Genomic DNA, 18,653 nt, shown 5'->3' with positions numbered 1-18,653 from the left:
GCGGCGGCCTGGCGCAGGTAGCAGCGCGCTGCCCTCTCCTCTCCTCCCCCCTCCCTGGGCCGCTTCAGAGTTCATTTAATAATGGCTATAAACAGCCTCCTCCTCTCCCATCGCCACCCAAATGCTTGAGGCACGGCGCTGGGAGGGGAATAGAGAGAGGGGGGAAAAAAAAAGCACGCATCTATTTATAAAGCACCCCACCCTACAGCGAGGGTCGGAGCATCGGGCGCTCCCCGAGCGCTGCCGTGATGCGGCGGGTGGGTTCCCCTCGGCGGCGCCTTTAGGGCGTTTTAAACTTTGAAGGAGGTTTATTTCACCGCCTTTGGAAGCGACGTCGTGTGAGCAAAGGTTGCGGTGTGGCTGCGGAGATGGAGCCTTCGCAGCTGAAAGTTGTGCGGTGCTACGAAGCTCCGCTCCAGAGCTACATCCAGCCTCCGGCCTTGCCTTGGACTGAGGAAGGCACAGGGCTGGGTCGTCGTTTCAGAACCTATTTCGTAGGCATCTCGTAGATATCTGCGTGTTTGTTTTGCGCACGTTGAAATGTTTCAGTGCCGTGCCACGGGTATGGCAAAATCCTGCTGTTGCAAAACCACCTAGTGCTCGTGAGGAACTTAGTTTTGCGCCGTACCTTTTGTCAGATGAGGAAATGGTGGTTGTGTGGTCACCATAAGGCTGCGTGTGTCACGCTGAAGAATTATTTTCCTCCTTTGAAGCAGATGGCAGTCTTAAATGAAATCCTGTGAGCAACAGGCTTTAGCTCTGTCCTCTTTGGTGGTAGGCGATTTTCCATAGATCATGATGGATAATGACAGAGTAAGTAGAATCATCTTGTGAAGCAGAGAAGTTCTAACCCTTGTGATTCTAGGAACTTACTTTGCAGATAGGATCAGTGTGACCTTTTGCTTATTCTCTACACGTACTGCTTCAGTGCCCAGGTGGCTGCTGAAGGATTCATGAAGCCCCCCATGAAATTAAAGGTAACTGCTGTGCTCACGACCCTGTGTGAATTGCCAAATTAACAGGCATTAATTGTGCAAGTTCTACCCACGTTTCTTCTCCGACAGCTTTTCTTTTGATACTATTCCTAGGTTTTCTATGAATAAGATCAGAGACAGGGAAGGGGTGGAGGAAAACATGGGTCAAGGAAGTTGTACTCCTTCCCTGTGTGATCAAAGGAGAGATAGTGAAGAAGAATAGCTGTGCTAGGTGTACCAGCCATCTCTCACCAGGGCAGGGAGAGCTGCTCTCAGACCTTTTCCCTCCAGGCCTGTCTTCCTGGGCGTGCGTTTTGTACATGGGGCTGCTCTAAAAGTAAAAGTCTTGCTGATGCATTATGCCAATTACTAATTTCCTCACAGTCACATTTATCTGATGAAACCCTCTGCTAACTGTAGTTTGTACTGGAGACATCTGGTCTGTGCTCTCGCTGTCTTCAGATGGAAGGGTGTTTTGCTAGAGGGTAGGCACAGCTTAGCTCTGGCCAATACGTTTAGTCCTTTAGTTGTCTTCTGGTAAACGTTTCTCATTGAGGTGCAGTAGAAAACTCTACCTGTTTTCCAAGTGCTTCCTTAGCTGTCTGGAATTAAGCTTGAGAGACTTTGGAAACAAGGAGGAGAGATGGAAGTGCCAAAGGAATGGCAAAGCTTGCAGGTCTAAACAAGCCGAGCTCACTTGGTGCAATTTGAATTAAAGCAGAAGACAAAAAAAGCCTTTTCTATAAAACCAAGCTGGTTGCTTCTTATCTGGAGCGCGTTTTATATGGTGAAGTTGAGTCACTCGTGCTGAGAGAGCGTTTGAAGAACTGTCGTTAAAAAGCTTAGGTACTTTGGCACAGTGTGATTTGCAAACTTATGTAACTGGTATGGTTTTGAATGCAGCTGTCAATATGAGATCTGATTGCACTTGTCCCTTTAGAGTGGAACTAGGAATTTAAAGGAACTACTTTCACTTAATGACCTAAATGTAGGTAATTTAAGAATAGCACATTTCATACTAAAATATCGACTTTGATATTGGTTTTGTCATTACATGCTCTGATGCTCATGTAGAAACATTAGCCAGTGCTAATGTCAAAGTGCATTTACATAATTACAAGTTATTTACAAACAAGCAAATTTTGGAATGGGAAGTTCTGCAAAATAACTAGATTTGTTTTGTCTCTGCAGACCTGCAACTCATTTTAATAAGGCTTGAATAATATTGTTTGAAGTCAAGACAACAGCAGCTTAGCAGAGCTACACCTGAGCTATGCAACGTGCCTTGCTGCTATTGCATACTGTGCTATTGCGACTGTTGCTCCTCCTTTCTCTTAAACCATGTCTCACTCCTTTCCTCGATCTATATCTATATATATATAATCTGTGGCTCTTCTTAGATGATTAAACATCGGTCAGATTTCTTCTTTTGGAAATTAAGCTATTTCTGAATGTAGGTTTGTTGCTGGATTCTTAATTGGTGTCGCTTGTGTTTGTCATATGATCCATATTTCAGTTAAAAGTAGTAGGATAAGGAGTGAACTTAGCTAAAATTTGAGCTGTTTAGAAAGAATTCATGTATTTGAGCCATGATGTGGTGGTATGAATATCAAATAGGTGGTATGGATCTGTGAGGGCAGCATTACCTCCTTGGGGCTTCTTGTTGCTTCCTTTCCCATCTGTGAAGGAACTTCATATTTATTAAGACTTAATACTGTTAGAGCGAATCATTTAAATCTTTGAGGCTAGGAAGAAAATTGTGATAGGAGAACAAGTGAGATACCGTGATAATTGAGGGGGTGTGCTGCTTTTTGTTCCTGGATAGAGGTGGTGTCCTGCTGAGGGCTGTAGGTGTGAAACCAGTGCTGGAAGGTTGGCCTGGCTGTACGTCTATCTGCCAAGCTGTGCTTTTATTAAGCCACGCTAAGTTCAAGGTATCTGTCAAGTCTGTTTTTGTGTTTCTGTGTGTGTTTAAGCTCAACAGGCCTTTGTTTAACCGGGTGTTCATTTAATATTTTTTTTGTTGTTGTTTTCACATACCAGTAAAATTAACTAATGGTTATTTCAGCTTGCTACCAGAGTCTGCAGAACAAAGTGTGTTTATAAATATATCAAACATTTGCTCTGTTTTGTTGCTTTTTTTTTTAACAGCTCTTCTAAAAAGGTGTTCAGATGTGACCAAACCAACAGAATAAACACTTCCTCCATCTATAAATCATACCATTGAAGTAGGCTTCTGCTGTTTGGAGTGTAAACTTTAGAACAGTATATTAGCAAAGGAGCATGTTAGGACTAATATGAAGGTAAAACAAAGCTGGCTGATCAGGTTTCAGTATTGAAATTTGGAGAAATGCTAAAAGTTTGCACATAAAGGAGAAAGTCCATTACTTTGTTGACTGCTAACACCTCAGTTCTTGGTTCAGGTGAGAATATTTTAATGGATTAAAAAAAATAGGTCCTAAATCTTCCAGGAAAATCACTTGTAAACCTGAGAAACTCAAGTATAATGTGACTGTGTTCTGATAGCTGCAGTTTAAATAAAGCAAAGCACTTCAATGTGCTTACACTGATACGCAATGTGCAGCTGAATTATGTGGGGCTGCTTGGATGTGTGATGTAACTCATACTTACGTGCCTTACTGGGTTGTGACCCAGGGGATGAAATGTGCTTTCATCTTTGGGTCTCAACTGTGACTTGAAAGATTTTCTGTAGCTACGCTTAACATTGACACTGTCTGTACTCCTGGTATGGAGTTTGCATGGCAGTCTGAGTTCTCCATGGCCACGTATTGTGGCTGTTTGTGCATAACACTCAGCTGGCTTTAGATTAAGGGAATACCCTAAAAATCAGCAGCCACAGAAGCTGTGTAATCTGTGCCTAAGCTGTTCGTGTTTGGAGATGATTAGAAGGAGTTCACCACTTGTCTGCTAAGTTATATAAAACCAACCAAGTGATTCAGAATGCAGAGAAACGTAGGGAGGTAAAATAGTTAAGTTTTACATTGTAGGACACTGTGTTAAGAGATAATCAGTTTCTTTCCTAATAAATACAGTAAGATTTGGATAGACCCTTCCTATAGATCCACTACAGCCTCTGTCTGTACAGAGCTGTTCTGAGGCTGTCAGTCCAGGCCTGCTAAGCTTAGGAAATACTGATCTTCACACTGCTTAAACTTCTGAAGAGCACATGAATTCCTCAGCACCCCGGTTCAGTGGCAGGGTATTTCAGACTGCAGCGAGCTCAGGTTTGGGTTCAGGAGAGCCTCGTCCATCACAGGTAACCCTTTAGTTCTGGCTGCACTGACAGCGCCAGAGCTGAGCTTGGTGGGTGCTGGGCTCTCAGAGGAAAGCCTGCTGTCCTGGAAGTTCTTGTCTGCATGGAAAGGCTACAATTGACTTTTGTTTTTCCTTGGATTTCATTTTCTTTTTTGAAATAAACTTTGGGGGAAAATGCCTTTATTCTAGCACTCATTTACTGTCCTTTTAATGAGAGAGGAATGCTGAGGATGTGAGGGCAAAATGGCTTTGTCAAATAAAAGCTCTCTGCGTGTGCAGATACCAAACTGCAGCTTTTCCTAAGCTTTGAGGATTTGACTTCCAGATCTTAATGTGCTTCTGGCATCGTTTTGATGTAATTTCCTTGCAAGCAAAGCCAGGTTACAGCTGTGCACTTCAGAACATTTCCTATTTTATTCCCATTTTACTCCCATGTGTAGTCAGCAGGTTTGAAGTCTCGTGTGCTGCTTTTCATGTCTCCTCACCACAATAGTGGCAGTGTTGCTGTGTTGCAACCACAAATACTTTCTCACTAAATTTAAGAGTCTGAAGAATGGCACCTTACACTGAATTGTTTCGTAATATCGAGCACTTGGCTCTGCAGGAAAACTTATGGCCCTGATGGAAACGTCTTCTGATCACGAGATGAGTATCATCGTGTACAACTTGAGGTACAAGGGCTGGAAATTCAGGAGGAAATGTTGTAATGATTCAGTGCATTTAATCATTTTCTTTGTGCTGTGTACAACAATGATAACACGATGTTCTTTGTGGTGAAGGTATCGGTTAAACATGGCAACGGCATCCATGACAGAGAAATGGTGGGATTCTGCAGGGCTTGCCCTTCCATTTACATAACCACAACTGGCAGCACTGCACGACGTGAACTATAAACGAAAACAAAGTGCTGGTTTCCTGAGTAGGAAACCATTTCATCGTGTGTGTGTGTAGGTTTGTTTTGCTGCATTTTAGGAGTGCTTCAATGGATGTGTTTGGTGTTGTGGTGTCCTTTAAATGACTGTCAGCCTCCGATGAGCTGTTCAGCTACCCAAGAATTTCACTTTCCTCTTTTGGGTAATGGTGGCATGGGCTGAACTCAAACCCTCTGCTTGTTCTGAATGGGGTTAGCTGAAGTTGATGAAAACAAATGCTTTTTTGTTGCGTTTTGTTTTCTTTCTGACTCAGAAATAGCAGTGAAATAGTGGTGGTTCTTCCACTAAAGAAAACATTCCTCTATAAATCTTCAATATATCTTTCTGTAAATAGCGAGTACTGTTTAGTTGGTAATACTAGCAGGGAACAAAGATGCTGAGACTTCAAGCTGTGAATGAGAGATCGAAAGAATGAAGTTTATAGAACAGTTTCATTCAGCTGTTACTTGAAGCGCTTGATACGTTCAGATCTGTTCAATTCTTGGACTTGCGGTGGGTTATTTGTACCCAAGTAAGAACTGAATGTTAGGCCCGCAGTGTATAGGAATGGGGTAATATTCCTCATGGTGGTGGTAGGTGACAGTGGTGATGCTCTGTTGTTGTTATAAATACTGGAGGAATTACAGTTTGATTTGTATGACAGCCTATTTTTCTGCATGCTGCCTTTTTCTCTTCCCTCCCCCAGCTCCCCTGTATGTGGTTTTATTCTTGTGAAGCTGCAGTGCTGTGCATGGTTCTATTGCTGTAACCACGTAACACTGTGTGCTCTTCCTATGAAATCTCTGATTTGGTTGGAATTATTTTCACTTTTTTGCTCTGCTCTTTATAAACGATGGGTCTTGCTGCATTTCTTTGATTGCTGTATAAAGTGAAATAGGGCTTTTCTTTCTCCTGACTCCTGTCTCACATAGAATGTCGCTTCCTTGGATCTCACAGTTCCTTTCTACAGTGCTTTCCTCAGTGGGGCTTTGAATTTTGGCTGTGGGCTGCAGGAGTTTGTGTGCTGTTAACAAAGCGGTTGTTTAATCTCTGTGCCTTAAATGGGTGCCTTTTGTTTATCTTCCAACGCTTTTCTTTAAAAAGAACTCATTGAAAAATGAGAAATAACCATAAAGGTGCTGCAGCTAAACGCCATACAGGGGGTGTTTTCTGCTTATTAATGTCTTTAAACCTTGGGGTTTTTATCCTTCTCCAGCAGTTCAGGCAGCAGCCTGTGAATTTATGCAGAACTGCTTCATTGATTTTTTTTTTTCCAGAGTTCTTGCAAATGCCATTTGGGTTGTCTACGCAATTTCTCACAGCGATTGGTCTGCTTGTTCTTTGATAATGCCACCTCGTGCTTTTCATGTTCTCCTATCTCCGTTTTGTAGCACAAACATTTAGAAGGAAGTAAGAATTCTCTCTGGGCCAAGAATTATTCCCTTAATTGTGTTCTGAGAGTGGTAGTTGTGCTTGGATCGTGATGTGCGCCTGGATTTGTGGCTGCAAGTTGTATCTCCTCTCAAAATCAATTCAGTGATTATTCTATTCCCAGCAGTGGTCCAGGTGATACTGAGAAGGAGTTATTTTCTTCAGCAAGTGACTAGAGTGAAAAATAATTCCATAACAAAATCTTGAAGCTATGTCAGTCTTTCATAATGAACGCAGGAGTGATTTGTAAGGTAAACTGCTTCGGGGTTGTTTTTTTTTTTTTTCCATATTCAGGACTTTCTTTGTAGAAAACCAGGTTACATACAACTTCTGAGGGAGTTTGGGTACATGGGTATTGTAACAGCTCCTACTTGAACCCTGGGACAGGCTCCATTGTCTGGAGAAATGGTAGATAACGACAGAAGATGGCTGGATTTCCTCGCCTGTGATGTTCTTTTTCTAAGAACTTTGGAGTTTGGCTTTTTCTTTCCTTTTCATCACATTAACCTTTCCAGCTGCCTGCCTTCTGCTTTCCCACCATATGCCATAGCGTAGCAACAACATCTGTCCTGACACAAAATAATCATTAATGTTCTTAACTCAATGGGAAGTTTCTACTCACATCTTCCTATCTGCAGTTATCTTACCGAAATTTAACACAGTCTACAGTTTAATCTCTGAGGAGAAAGTATTCTGATGGGGAAATAGCGTTATTCCTTGTTGGCTGAAATAGCCCTATTTCTGTGTTTTATTTCTTGTCCTGCTTCTTTTTCAGAGACAATTCACATCTCTGAATCGACCATCTATTCCCGCATTTGAAAGTACACATTCAGAAGCATCAGCTCAGATTTTCAGTGCTTTATTGATGTTTGTGAGCCGTGAATGCCAGAAACTCATCGTACAGCCTTCAGTAGTTCTGAAATAGTTTCATTGGCATAAAGCTTTTTCATGACTTCATTCAGCCCATGACTGTGGTGTAATTATGTCTCCTCATCCACGTGTTCTGTTTTATTTTAGTCATTCTTCTGATCCTCTGGCATGTTATTTGGTAATGTTAATTGATTTGGTGCATCCAGTACATACTCGTTTTTCATTCAGCAGGAGCTAACTTGGGAAATGGTTCCATATTTGCACACTGACGTGCTGACTGCATCCTGCCCGCTTAAGGCAGGGGAGAAGTGCCACAAATCAGGTTGGAGCTGAAAGGATCAAATGCCCCTTTTCTATTCAATAGCAGTGTGTATGATTTGGTGACTTCTTCTGTGTCCTTTCTGTGTAGCTTAAGTAAAGATTGTAATCTTTCTTTGTGTGCTCATTCCAGAATACGGGGCATAATGTCACTTGGAGAATTGTTCCAGGAAATTGAAGTGTGGGGACACTTCTTGGCTTAGTTAGAACAAATAGCTCCAGCTTCAGTGTGGTTCGTATAAGCAGCTTATCCAAGTGGAAGAAATACAATTCAAACATTGTTTTAAAAGGATTGTTAAATTATATATCGTTAAAGTACAAATTTCAGATGGTGGGTAATTGGTGTTTCTTGGATAAGACGCTCCAGTCAGTGTTCTTTGGAAAAATAGTGTTTTTACAGGGATATACAGAGTTATATCAACTATCCTTTTTGAACAGTGTAAGACATCTTCATTTGAACCCTCAAGAAAATAAGCATAGGTAAAATTTACTTTCTCATGTATCAGGAGGCAATATAGTTGTGCTGACTGAATAGTGTAATTTGAGAGACAAATGAAGGGGCAAAGGGATTTCATGCATTCCAGCGGTGTATCTGTGGTTGTCCATGGATGTCCATGGTCTGGTATACTAATTACCCTCCTTTTCTTTGCCACTCTGTTCTCCAATTGCATCTGTTTTCAAAGGTTTTAGCTACTGACTCTTTAGCATGCTCCATTCATTGTTTCAGCTTTGTTTCTAATGCTGCAGTCCTTTGAATTTTGATACTCTTGTGTTTTCTCCAAGGTTTTGTTACTTGTGTTCGTTTTCTTTTCTAGGCCTGTACAGTACTCCCACTTTTCTGTCTGCAAGCTACAGCTTGAATTTTTCAAGCACTTGCTATAGAGGCTGTCCTTCAGTTTGACCTCTACAAAGTCAGCATTTCAGAGGTCGTGCTTTGCTTGCTGTCATAAATGCACATGGATAAGTGCATGCATATTCATATTTATGCAAAGAATCCATTCTCAGTTAAGATATATGTACGTATTCAGAAGTTAATCTAATCATTGTTTGGGTGCTAAAATCTAGGAACTTTGATTGCAGAAAGCTCTTTCTTTTAGGGGGGAACTGATGGAAGTCATAGACAACGAGGTGGTGAACCTAAAGTTGATTTAGGTTAAAAATGGAGTTTGGTTGACTACTCTTCGAAAGGGCTGACAATAGCAGGACAAGGGGAAATGGTTATAAGTTGAAAGAGGGAAGATTTAGGTTGGATGTTAGGGGGAAATTCTTTACTAGGAGAGTGGTTAGGCCCTGGAACAGGCTGCCCAGGGAGGTTGTGGATGCCCCGTCCTTGGAGGTGTTCAAGACCAGGTTGGATGGGGCCCTGGGCAACCTGATCTAGTAAAGGTGTATGTTTGGTGGCCCTGCCAGGCAGGGGGGTTGGAACTACATGATCCTTGAGGTCCCTTCCAACCCGGGTCATTCTGTGATTCTGTGACTAGTTGCAGTATCTGATGGTATTTCATTTACCTCTTCAGAAGAGAACTTTGTACCTCATGTTCTACACATCATTCTGCTATAGACCCCGTTCAGAATCCTCCTCCTCTGAGAAAAGACGGTGGGTGTTGTATGTTTGCCTGTACATGCATCTGTAAGATTCAGGATTAAAGTACATCTTCTCCTCCCTTTGGCTTTAGTAGGGCTAGGAAGGCCATCTGGCTCCATTCTGTACGTCAGTCAGGCATCCTGAAAGTCAAGGACTCCAGAGCAGAGGATGAGTCTATATCCCACTGTCAGGCTCTAATTTCCTACTGTTATTGCTGATTGTTCACAGAACTGCAGCTGGGTTAAGAAGGATGAGGGGAAGGGTTTAAAAAAGAAGCGATCCTATTAATGGAAATGACTGAAGAAATGTGAAAGAGAAGACTCAGTTGAGCCTCGTTTGCTGCTTTATTGCAAATCATGCATGCAGTCTGTTCCAGGTTTGAGTTCTGTCTTTCGTGTTATTACATAACAAAGTCATGCTGCAACTTGGGTGCTTGCTCTGCTGGAAGTTAATCTGATTTGCATACAGGGTTGCGTGTGCTTAATTAAGGTGTCATTTCAACTCCAAGCAGTATTGTGCTTGAAAATCTTCATGGAGGAATATGTAGAACAGTGGTGATTCAGGTAGGCAGTGATGTGTGAGAGATGTCTGTGTGGATACAGACTTGAGAACAGGTCTGAAAGATTATTATTTTAGTAGGAAGGAGACACAGCTTTCTTACATTAGCTTCTTTGTGGTTTTTTTTTTTTCCTCCCTTTTTTAAAACTAAAAATAAATGTTATGGCTTAAAGACTGTATTACTCAGGTTGTAGCCACATATTGGTCATATTAAGCTCACATTCTTCCAGAATTTCTGTTCTTGTTCAGAAAAGTTAAATGCTTGCTGTATTCATTCTACCTGCAGATAAACTATTGTCTCCATTCAGATGTAACAAGGAATTTGAAAGTCTGGCCTTCATAGAATCGTAGAATGGCCTGGGTTGAAAAGGACCACACTGATCATCCAGTTCCAACTCTCTGCTGTGTGCAGGGTCACCAACCAGCAGCCCAGGCTGCCCAGAGCCACATCCAGCCTGGCCTTGAATGCCTGCAGGGATGGGGCATCCACAGCCTCCTTGGGCAACATGTTCCAGTGTGACACCACCCTGTGTGAAAAACCTCTTCCTAATATCTAACCTAAACCTCCCCTGTCTGTCTCAGTTTAAAACCATTCCCCTTTGTCCAATCACTATCCACCCTCATAAACATGCTGAGAGGTACAGGGTGGTGTTAGGGTTGGAAAATTAATTACCTGAAGCATGGCAAGGAATATGACTGCTGTGTCTTGCTATCCTTCTCAAGAGGGGAATACTTTACACCGTGGGCTCTGAATAATTTCCTAAGTAAAAGTTTCATGACCATATTGTAGTTATCCTTCTGCCTGGTTGTATTCACATCTGGTGGGTTGCTCACACCCTTGAGGAAATGCGTGTCAGCAAGTCACCTACCAGACTTATTTTAGAAGAACAACAACAACTCACACTCCTGGGAAGGGATAAGGCGTCTTCATTTTAAATGGAGAGTGGGCTTGTGAATTTTTGAAGAGTTCTAGCTGTTCTCTATGAGTTATTGGAGCTGCATATGATGTGTCTGGGGGTTCTTTTAGTCATGGTTTAGATGACAAAAAGTGACGAGCAACTTACAGAGCACAGCTCTGGGCACCTATTAATGCAGGAGATGAGAAGGAAATTTGCTTTTCCCAGTCCAAGCTTAGTAGTGCTTGTGGTCAGATTAACTGTATCCTATTCTTAATATTTCCATGTTTGGTTGTTTTTTAAACACAGTAATAAAACAATGTAGAATAGTTCACAAAATGTGGTATATGCCTGGGAACCCTCTGCTTTTTGAGCTCTAAATCAAGGAGAGTGATTTGAATTCTGTTTTATGATTTGTTCAACAATGAAAGTATCACATTCATTCAAATTCTGCTGCTGACACTGTATAAGAAGTACATTCTGTGAAGTAATTCCCCATTTGATTTATGGCGGCAGTCAGTAATTATTTTGATCACACCGACTCCATTAGAACTTTATGGCAAGATAAAATTGTGTAAGTCATCTTTCCTAGCAGTTGCAGCGATGTGAACCTCCTGCACGTGCTTAGGATACAAGACCAATTCTTGTTGGCCCTATTTTGTTGGCTGGTTATGGTTTGCATGAGCATTATTGTATTGTGTTCACTTGATCTATACAGCTGAAATGTATGGCTTTTGGTTTTGTGCATGTGACCAAGAAGAGCGTGCATGCAGAGCCTCTGCCTCACATTTCAGTTACTGTTGTGGTGAGATCAAATGTAAACATTTCTTGACTGTTTTTATTAACACATACAGATGTTTCTAAGAGGCTGATGATGTGTTGGAGGAGACATGCTGAAAGGCTTTGTAAAATATGGAGTTACACATATAGCTGGGGATGTGTTAGAATAATAATGTTATCAAAAACAATGTTATCACGTAGGAGACTGATCTAATATATTTCACATACACATTAAAACCTAAAATCCCTAGAAAATAACCTCTGCAAGTGCAGCAGCTGAGCTGGAGCCTTGGGTAAAACCTTGCTCTGGGATTTGACTTGCAGTTGATCTGTCTGACATCTTTGAATTGAAAATCTTCTATTGTTATTCCCTTACCTAGTGTTGTGTAACAGCAATTTGCACACTCTTCAGTGCTTGCTGAATTTGCAAGTATGTAAAATGTGCCACCTATTTTATGTACTTTTTTTTTTTTTTAAAATATGTAATGAATGCACAAATGAACTGATGTGGATTAGAAGGGTGGGTTAATGGGCATGGTGTGAAAGCCATGAAGATCAACCGGTCCACTTCTGCTGCCTGCAAATGTAATTCTTCATCTCTTAAGCATGAATATTTGCTGCATTGCGTCCCAATGGTTTCAATTGGAGGAAGACAGGGTGTGCAGTTCGTTGGTCTGGCTTGAAAACAAAAGAAGTGTGAACTGAGAGTATATGTGATTTTATTTCCAAACAGGTTTCTTTAAACTTGTCAGGGGTAGTTGTCTTTCACCAAAGCATGCATACGTTAAGGTTTTAAGTAAATCTGCTGCGTAGACATCTGAGAAGCTTGCTATGTGATTTAACTGGGAATCTAAGGATGAACTTTTATGAGATGGCTGAGCCATCCTAATGGCTTGCTGCTGCCTGAAGGGACAGATGCTCTCTTCCTTCTGTGTCTTGCTCCTAGTTGTCCAGATTGCCTCTATTTTTAATGCAGGCTCACACTCATCATCAGGTCACTTTACCTGCTTTAACCAAACGAAAGCAAAACCTTATCCTCCAGAGTAAAACCTGATGATTTTCCTTTCATTTCCATGCTACCATCGGAAAACCAGAAGTTGAAGAGGACTTCATGGCCTGGCAGTAGGGACCTAAGCAATGCCGCTGTCCTGGAAATAACAGCTAGTAGCAATGTCCTTGTTTAATTTAGACTAAAGCAATGACAATTTTACTTTTGTAGGGGAGAGGGGAGGAAAGTTTCTAATCGCATAATTACTTCTTATTTCTTAGGTTCTAGATCATCTTAATAACCCTTTTCTCTTTCCTTTTAGACCTGAAGGAAAGTCATCATGGGAGCATTTTTAGACAAGCCAAAGATGGAGAAGCATAATGCCCAAGGGCAAGGGAACGGGCTTCGTTATGGGCTGAGTAGTATGCAAGGCTGGCGAGTCGAAATGGAGGATGCACATACAGCTGTGATTGGTTTGCCAAATGGACTTGATGGATGGTCATTTTTTGCTGTATATGATGGGCACGCTGGATCACAGGTTGCCAAGTACTGCTGTGAGCATTTATTAGATCACATCACAAGCAACCAGGATTTTAAAGGGCCAGATGGGCCACCATCTGTGGAAAGTGTAAAGAGTGGCATCAGAACAGGTTTTCTGCAAATTGATGAACACATGAGAGTCATCTCTGAGAAGAAACATGGTGCAGACAGAAGTGGGTCAACAGCTGTGGGCGTCATGATTTCTCCCCAACATACATACTTCATCAACTGTGGAGACTCAAGAGGTTTACTTTGTAGAAACAGGAAGGTTCACTTCTTCACACAGGATCACAAACCAAGCAACCCATTGGAGAAAGAGCGTATACAGAATGCAGGAGGCTCTGTCATGATTCAGCGCGTGAATGGCTCTCTTGCTGTTTCAAGGGCACTTGGGGACTTTGATTACAAATGTGTCCATGGGAAGGGTCCTACAGAGCAGCTAGTCTCACCAGAGCCTGAAGTTTATGAAATTGAGAGATCAGAAGAAGATGATCAGTTCATCATACTGGCTTGCGATGGTATCTGGGATGTTATGGGAAACGAAGAGCTCTGTGAATTTGTAAGATCTAGACTTGAAGTCTCTGATGACCTTGAGAAAGTTTGCAATGAGATAGTTGACACCTGCTTGTACAAGGTAGCAAGGCTTGAGAGGACAAGTTTGTGTTTTTGCTATTAGAAGTTTATAATCAAGTTAATGTTTTGATACCGCTCTATAATTATGTTTTATGTTAGTAAATAACTACTATAATTATCAGAGAAATGGCAATGATGGGTAAATAAGCACGCAACAAAAACAGCATGGATTTCTTGGTACCTTTTAAGAGTTGAAAGTCATGTACAGATATGTTGTGATACATGAGAAACTAGAAGCTTATGGGAAAGCAAGGGACCATAACTGTCCTTTTTTGGTTCACAGTGTACTTTACAAAACCTCAACTTTTAATCAGTGTAGAAAATAAGCTTTCCCTTTCTCTCCTGACCGTATAGTAACGTTACTGCCACAGTCATGTCAAGATGAATACAGAGTGATTCAACTCTTAGATTCATATCTTACAGTTCAAAGTCTTGTCTTGACAAATGAAAATCTGACTTCCTGAATCAGGTTTTGTTCTGGTTTAATGACTGTACTTCTCATTCTCTGTTGTCGTATGGCTGTGAAACTAGCACTGTTTTGTTAAACAAATCTCTGCAATTTTCTGCAGTGACTTTCCACCTTGTTTTAATAAACTGTAGGATGACACAGTTAAGAGATTTGAAATATTCAATTTCCTGACTTAGCACTTAGTTCCCTAAAGACAGGGTCTAAGTCACAGTGTAAAATGCACAGCTTTTCTTATACTATTGCAAGGCAAGACTGTGTCTCAGCTCATGCCATGTGGCTGACAAAGTCATTGTTCCCATTTGGAAAAAAAGAAATTTGCTTTCCAGCACTGTTAGAGGATTGATAAGGTGTATGTTTTTGTTTACAACTTTATCAGCTAGTCTTGAAAACAAATGCCATGGGATAAATACTGTCTTATGGATGCTGTATATTTTGCAGTAGCCAGCTGCCAGCACTTTCTTGTTTATCTATAGACAATTTTAAATGCTTGTTTGTTCTTGATCTCACTGACTTCAGTGCATTTAATTGTTAAGCGTAGATGCGTGTCTGTAGACAAGAGCACAAGGGTATTGAAAGCAAACTAAGCAGTACATTTTCTTAAGTAGAACATGTTTGTATTTAACCATTTAGTCAAAGTTCTAAATGTTTCCATTTCAAAGAGTGCTTTTGTAAAGGCTACAGCTCCATCCAGCTGGTCTTTTAATCAATACTATAACCTGTAATTTCTTTATTTCTTGTTTTTAAAGGGGGAAAAAAAGCCCTGATCAGTAGCAGTGTTCTTAAGTAGAAGTGCTGTCTGACTTCAGCAGCTTCCTGTGTTCTGCTTTTAAGCAGTAAATGTGTTGTTTACTGATCAAGTATTTCATGTTTTCTTTAAATGATTGGAAAGTGCTTAAAACAAGAGGAAACCCAACACTGTAATTGTACATTACTTATTAGTAGTATCATTTTGAAAAGACAGTGGGCTGTCTGTAACTGATTCCAGATAGTCTTCAAGGCATGAAGGTGGAAAAAAAGTGACTTGATGGTATTTTTTACTGAATGAACAACTAGAATTTTGGAAGAGAAAGTGAAGGCTAATGATAATGGGTCTGTATTCTCAATGCTACAGTTGAATTTTTGAGTGTGTGTGTAAAATGCTTTGGTTTGGTTTCAGTCTGGTGTGTGCGTGTGTTCTCAAACCTTTTCTTTTTTTTTTTCTCCCACCAGGGAAGTCGAGACAACATGAGTGTGATACTGATCTGTTTTCCGAATGCACCAAAGGTATCACCAGAGGCGGTGAAAAGAGAGGCAGAGTTGGACAAGTACCTGGAAAGCAGAGTAGAAGGTGGATCATTTAAAAAAAAATAAGTAACTTTGTTTCTAAACAGACCCCCCAGCCCCCTTCCCTTTGCAACAACTAAACTTAATCCATGCAAGCTTTTTAATAGACCGTCAAGTGCCGTTGGCCATCTAGTGTACATCTCTGAAAAAGGCACTCTTACAGTCCTGCTGTTTGACCTGACAGAATTCTGCTATGCAAGCGCAGTAGCTCATTGCCCTGAAAATTGTTCAGGATGACAGAATTTTCAGTTGTGCTCATGAGTTGCTCTTCACGAGTCCATTGACAGCAATAACTACAGGCCAGTAAATCATTGTTCCTGTTACACAGAGTTACACTGAAATAGTGTATCTTGCAAAATGTCTACGAAGATGGTAATTTGCATATCATTTTTCTATGTAGTTCTGTCTGCAAATTAGCCATAAAAGTATTTAATTACATGATTACAGCTTGATTACTGTTACATTAAAGGCACCTGCTGACGTGTATATTTATTTGGAAGTATATCAGAAGTCTGCTAAAGTTAATTGTTAAGCATTCCCGATGAGTGAAATCTGGGAGCATGTCCTTGATAATAACTAAAGAATTTTGTTTAAATTTGTATTTCTGGATGATTTAAACTTTGAGCTGAAACTGCAAGTCGTGGGTGTTTTGGATCGACTAACTGAAAGTGGTATTTAAAATCAATTTAATTTCAGAGATTTCTCATTAAAACTGGCTTTTATTGTGCCTTTTGATATTTCAAAGATGAACAGAGCTTGGATTTTGTTTCTGAAACGTAAGACTTGCTTTATGCATTGTTTGCATAGGCTAAGTCTATTTTTGAAGTGGACTCTTTGAGACCTGTATGTTACCAGTCTAGTTATGTATATATACTGTGAGAATCCTTAACAGCACACACAGCACAGTACACAGAGTACTTAGCAACGATGGTATCAGTGATTAATATGTTACAGGAATATATTGTGCACTTTTTTCCTCCTTAACTTGCACGAAGGTAATAGAAAGTGCAGCTTCGTAAGTTTCACAAAGGACTTGTCTACATGGGAATTCTGGGTTCAGATACATTAACATGAAGTTCAAAGCACTTACTACTGGTGTAAGTGCTCCTTAAGGAAGGAGTTGCCTGTTTCAAAGACCTTGTCCCCAAGGTTGTGGCAAAGTACAGTCATTGTGCCTCTGAACACAATTGACCAGATGGATCAAACCAGAAAAAATGCTCTAACTTTTTCCTAATAGGAAAGGTTGATGCACACCAAGCACTAGTGTGGATTTATTTGGCCATGTATCAGGAGTATCTGTATGGCAGAACTGCATGAGTTAAGTGTCAGATAGCTTTCTCCATTTCAGAGCAGTGAGCAGCAGGCATTTGAAGAGATCATTATGTAGGGCCCACTCACAGAACTGCTGAAGAGCAAGTATGCTGTGAAGTCACACATTAATTTACAGCATGCTAACTCTTTCTAATCTGGGCAAGTATTGCCTTCATGCCTTAGCTCAGACAAACCCGTTACATGCAGTATGAAGGTATCTTCAAGTTATGGCCACTGTATTTCCTAGATTATTAACAGTGGGGAAAGTTAACATTTTGTACAGACACCTCAGTAAATGAAGAATCTTACACTGGATCTGCATGTGTTTGTGGTACATACAATGAATTTGGCTCCAGTTCTTTCCATTTAAACAAATAGAAAATAGTAATGAGTGAAGTGTCATACTTGGATGGAAGCAAACAGATTCTGTATGTAGTTACAAAGCACTTTAATACTAATTTAATGACAAGTTGTCTGAGCTACTTGAGGAAATGATTTGTACTTCCCCTCAAGGGTATTTACTTCTTTTTAGTGTTGTCCTCAAACTTTTGTCTCTTGTTGCACAAAACTGTTATTTAAATTTATGATTATGTAGTGAACACTATTCAACCCTACACTGATTTATATCAGCTGTAGACAGGACTTCCACTTTTAGCTCCGACTGAGGAGGGTGGCTGAAAGGCTGAACTAAGGCAGAGCTTCAAGAGCAGGTGACAGTTGTTACAGTTAACTTGATTCTGGTGCAATTACATTGTTTCTTACTGGAAATGGACCATACAGAATTAGCTTGCAAGGTAGAACTGCTGTGCTACCTGAAATGTTCAACACTACAGTAATGATTTCTCATTAAGATGCTTTAGGAATGATAATGCTTGACTTTAAAAGCCTGATTTGTAGCTGAAGGAAATAGAAAATGTAAGGACTACTTCTAGACTTCCAGAGTTCTCTTACTAACTTATAATACCAGCTTAAAATTAAAATTCATTAAAACGGAAACCTGGTGAAAATGCATAAATCATATTTTTATGCACTTCAGTACTCAGTGTAGTCTCAACAGGTGATGAGATTTGATGCTTGCTAATAACGTGCATTCTTCCCAGTCATATTCTAGCCTAGGATATATTCTTACACTGCTAAGAAGTAGTGCAAGATTTATTACAGAATGGGGCCCTTTACTGATGGTCCTCTATAACAAGAGGGGACTTAAAATTAGAGAATCTTTTAGGTATCTTCCAAATGATTCTGTGAACAAGCAGAGATTATTCAGATTTAAAGGAAAAAGGCTTTCTACTTGCTATGCCACCATCAATCTCAGTGTGTTTGTAGTCCAGATTCATAGCTATGATAGCAACAGAAGAGGAAGCAAGTGTGGAGAAACGTCTTTTTGCCATTACTTGCAGTAAATAAGTGTTGCTCACAAAATGTTATGTGATCTTCATTGTAGAAGTAAGCAGTCATTCCAAAATGCATTGCTGTTATTTGCACTAATATGAGTTATTGATGTATTGACTTTAAAATGACACTTGTCCGAGCTTCTTTTATTGTTCTTAGTTTCTTACGTATTAATATTCAGTAATAGATAATGGTAGCAATATTTTACCTACACAGAGGTAAATTGTTTTCAGTTAGCTGCTACACATTCCCTCCCGTATTCTCACAACACTGCAAGTTTGAATTTTCTTAATCGTTATCTGGAATTCCCATTCAGAAAATGAAATAAGCAGATATGTTTTGAATTCTTTATTTGTAGGGTTATAAGCACGTTCTTCCCATGCTTGATGCCATGAAAA

General features: G+C 40.4%; 1 protein-coding gene across 4 annotated transcripts in view; it reads left to right on the top strand.

Moving 5' to 3' along the window:
- Positions 1–18,653, top strand: part of PPM1A (protein phosphatase, Mg2+/Mn2+ dependent 1A) — a 32,866-nt gene that overhangs the window by 462 nt on the left and 13,751 nt on the right. For all 4 annotated transcript variants that reach the window (XM_015865754.2, XM_015865753.2, XM_015865751.2 and 1 more), the window contains exons 2-3: positions 12,910–13,761; positions 15,439–15,556. In XM_015865754.2, coding sequence (XP_015721240.1) covers positions 12,928–13,761; positions 15,439–15,556 — 952 coding nt within the window. In that variant the 5' untranslated portion in view covers positions 12,910–12,927. The remainder of the gene's footprint in view (positions 1–12,909; positions 13,762–15,438; positions 15,557–18,653) is intronic.

The sequence above is a fragment of the Coturnix japonica genome, chromosome 5, assembly GCF_001577835.2.
Source record: "Coturnix japonica isolate 7356 chromosome 5, Coturnix japonica 2.1, whole genome shotgun sequence".
NCBI lineage: Eukaryota > Metazoa > Chordata > Aves > Galliformes > Phasianidae > Coturnix > Coturnix japonica.
This window is presented reverse-complemented; position numbering and strand designations above follow the sequence as displayed.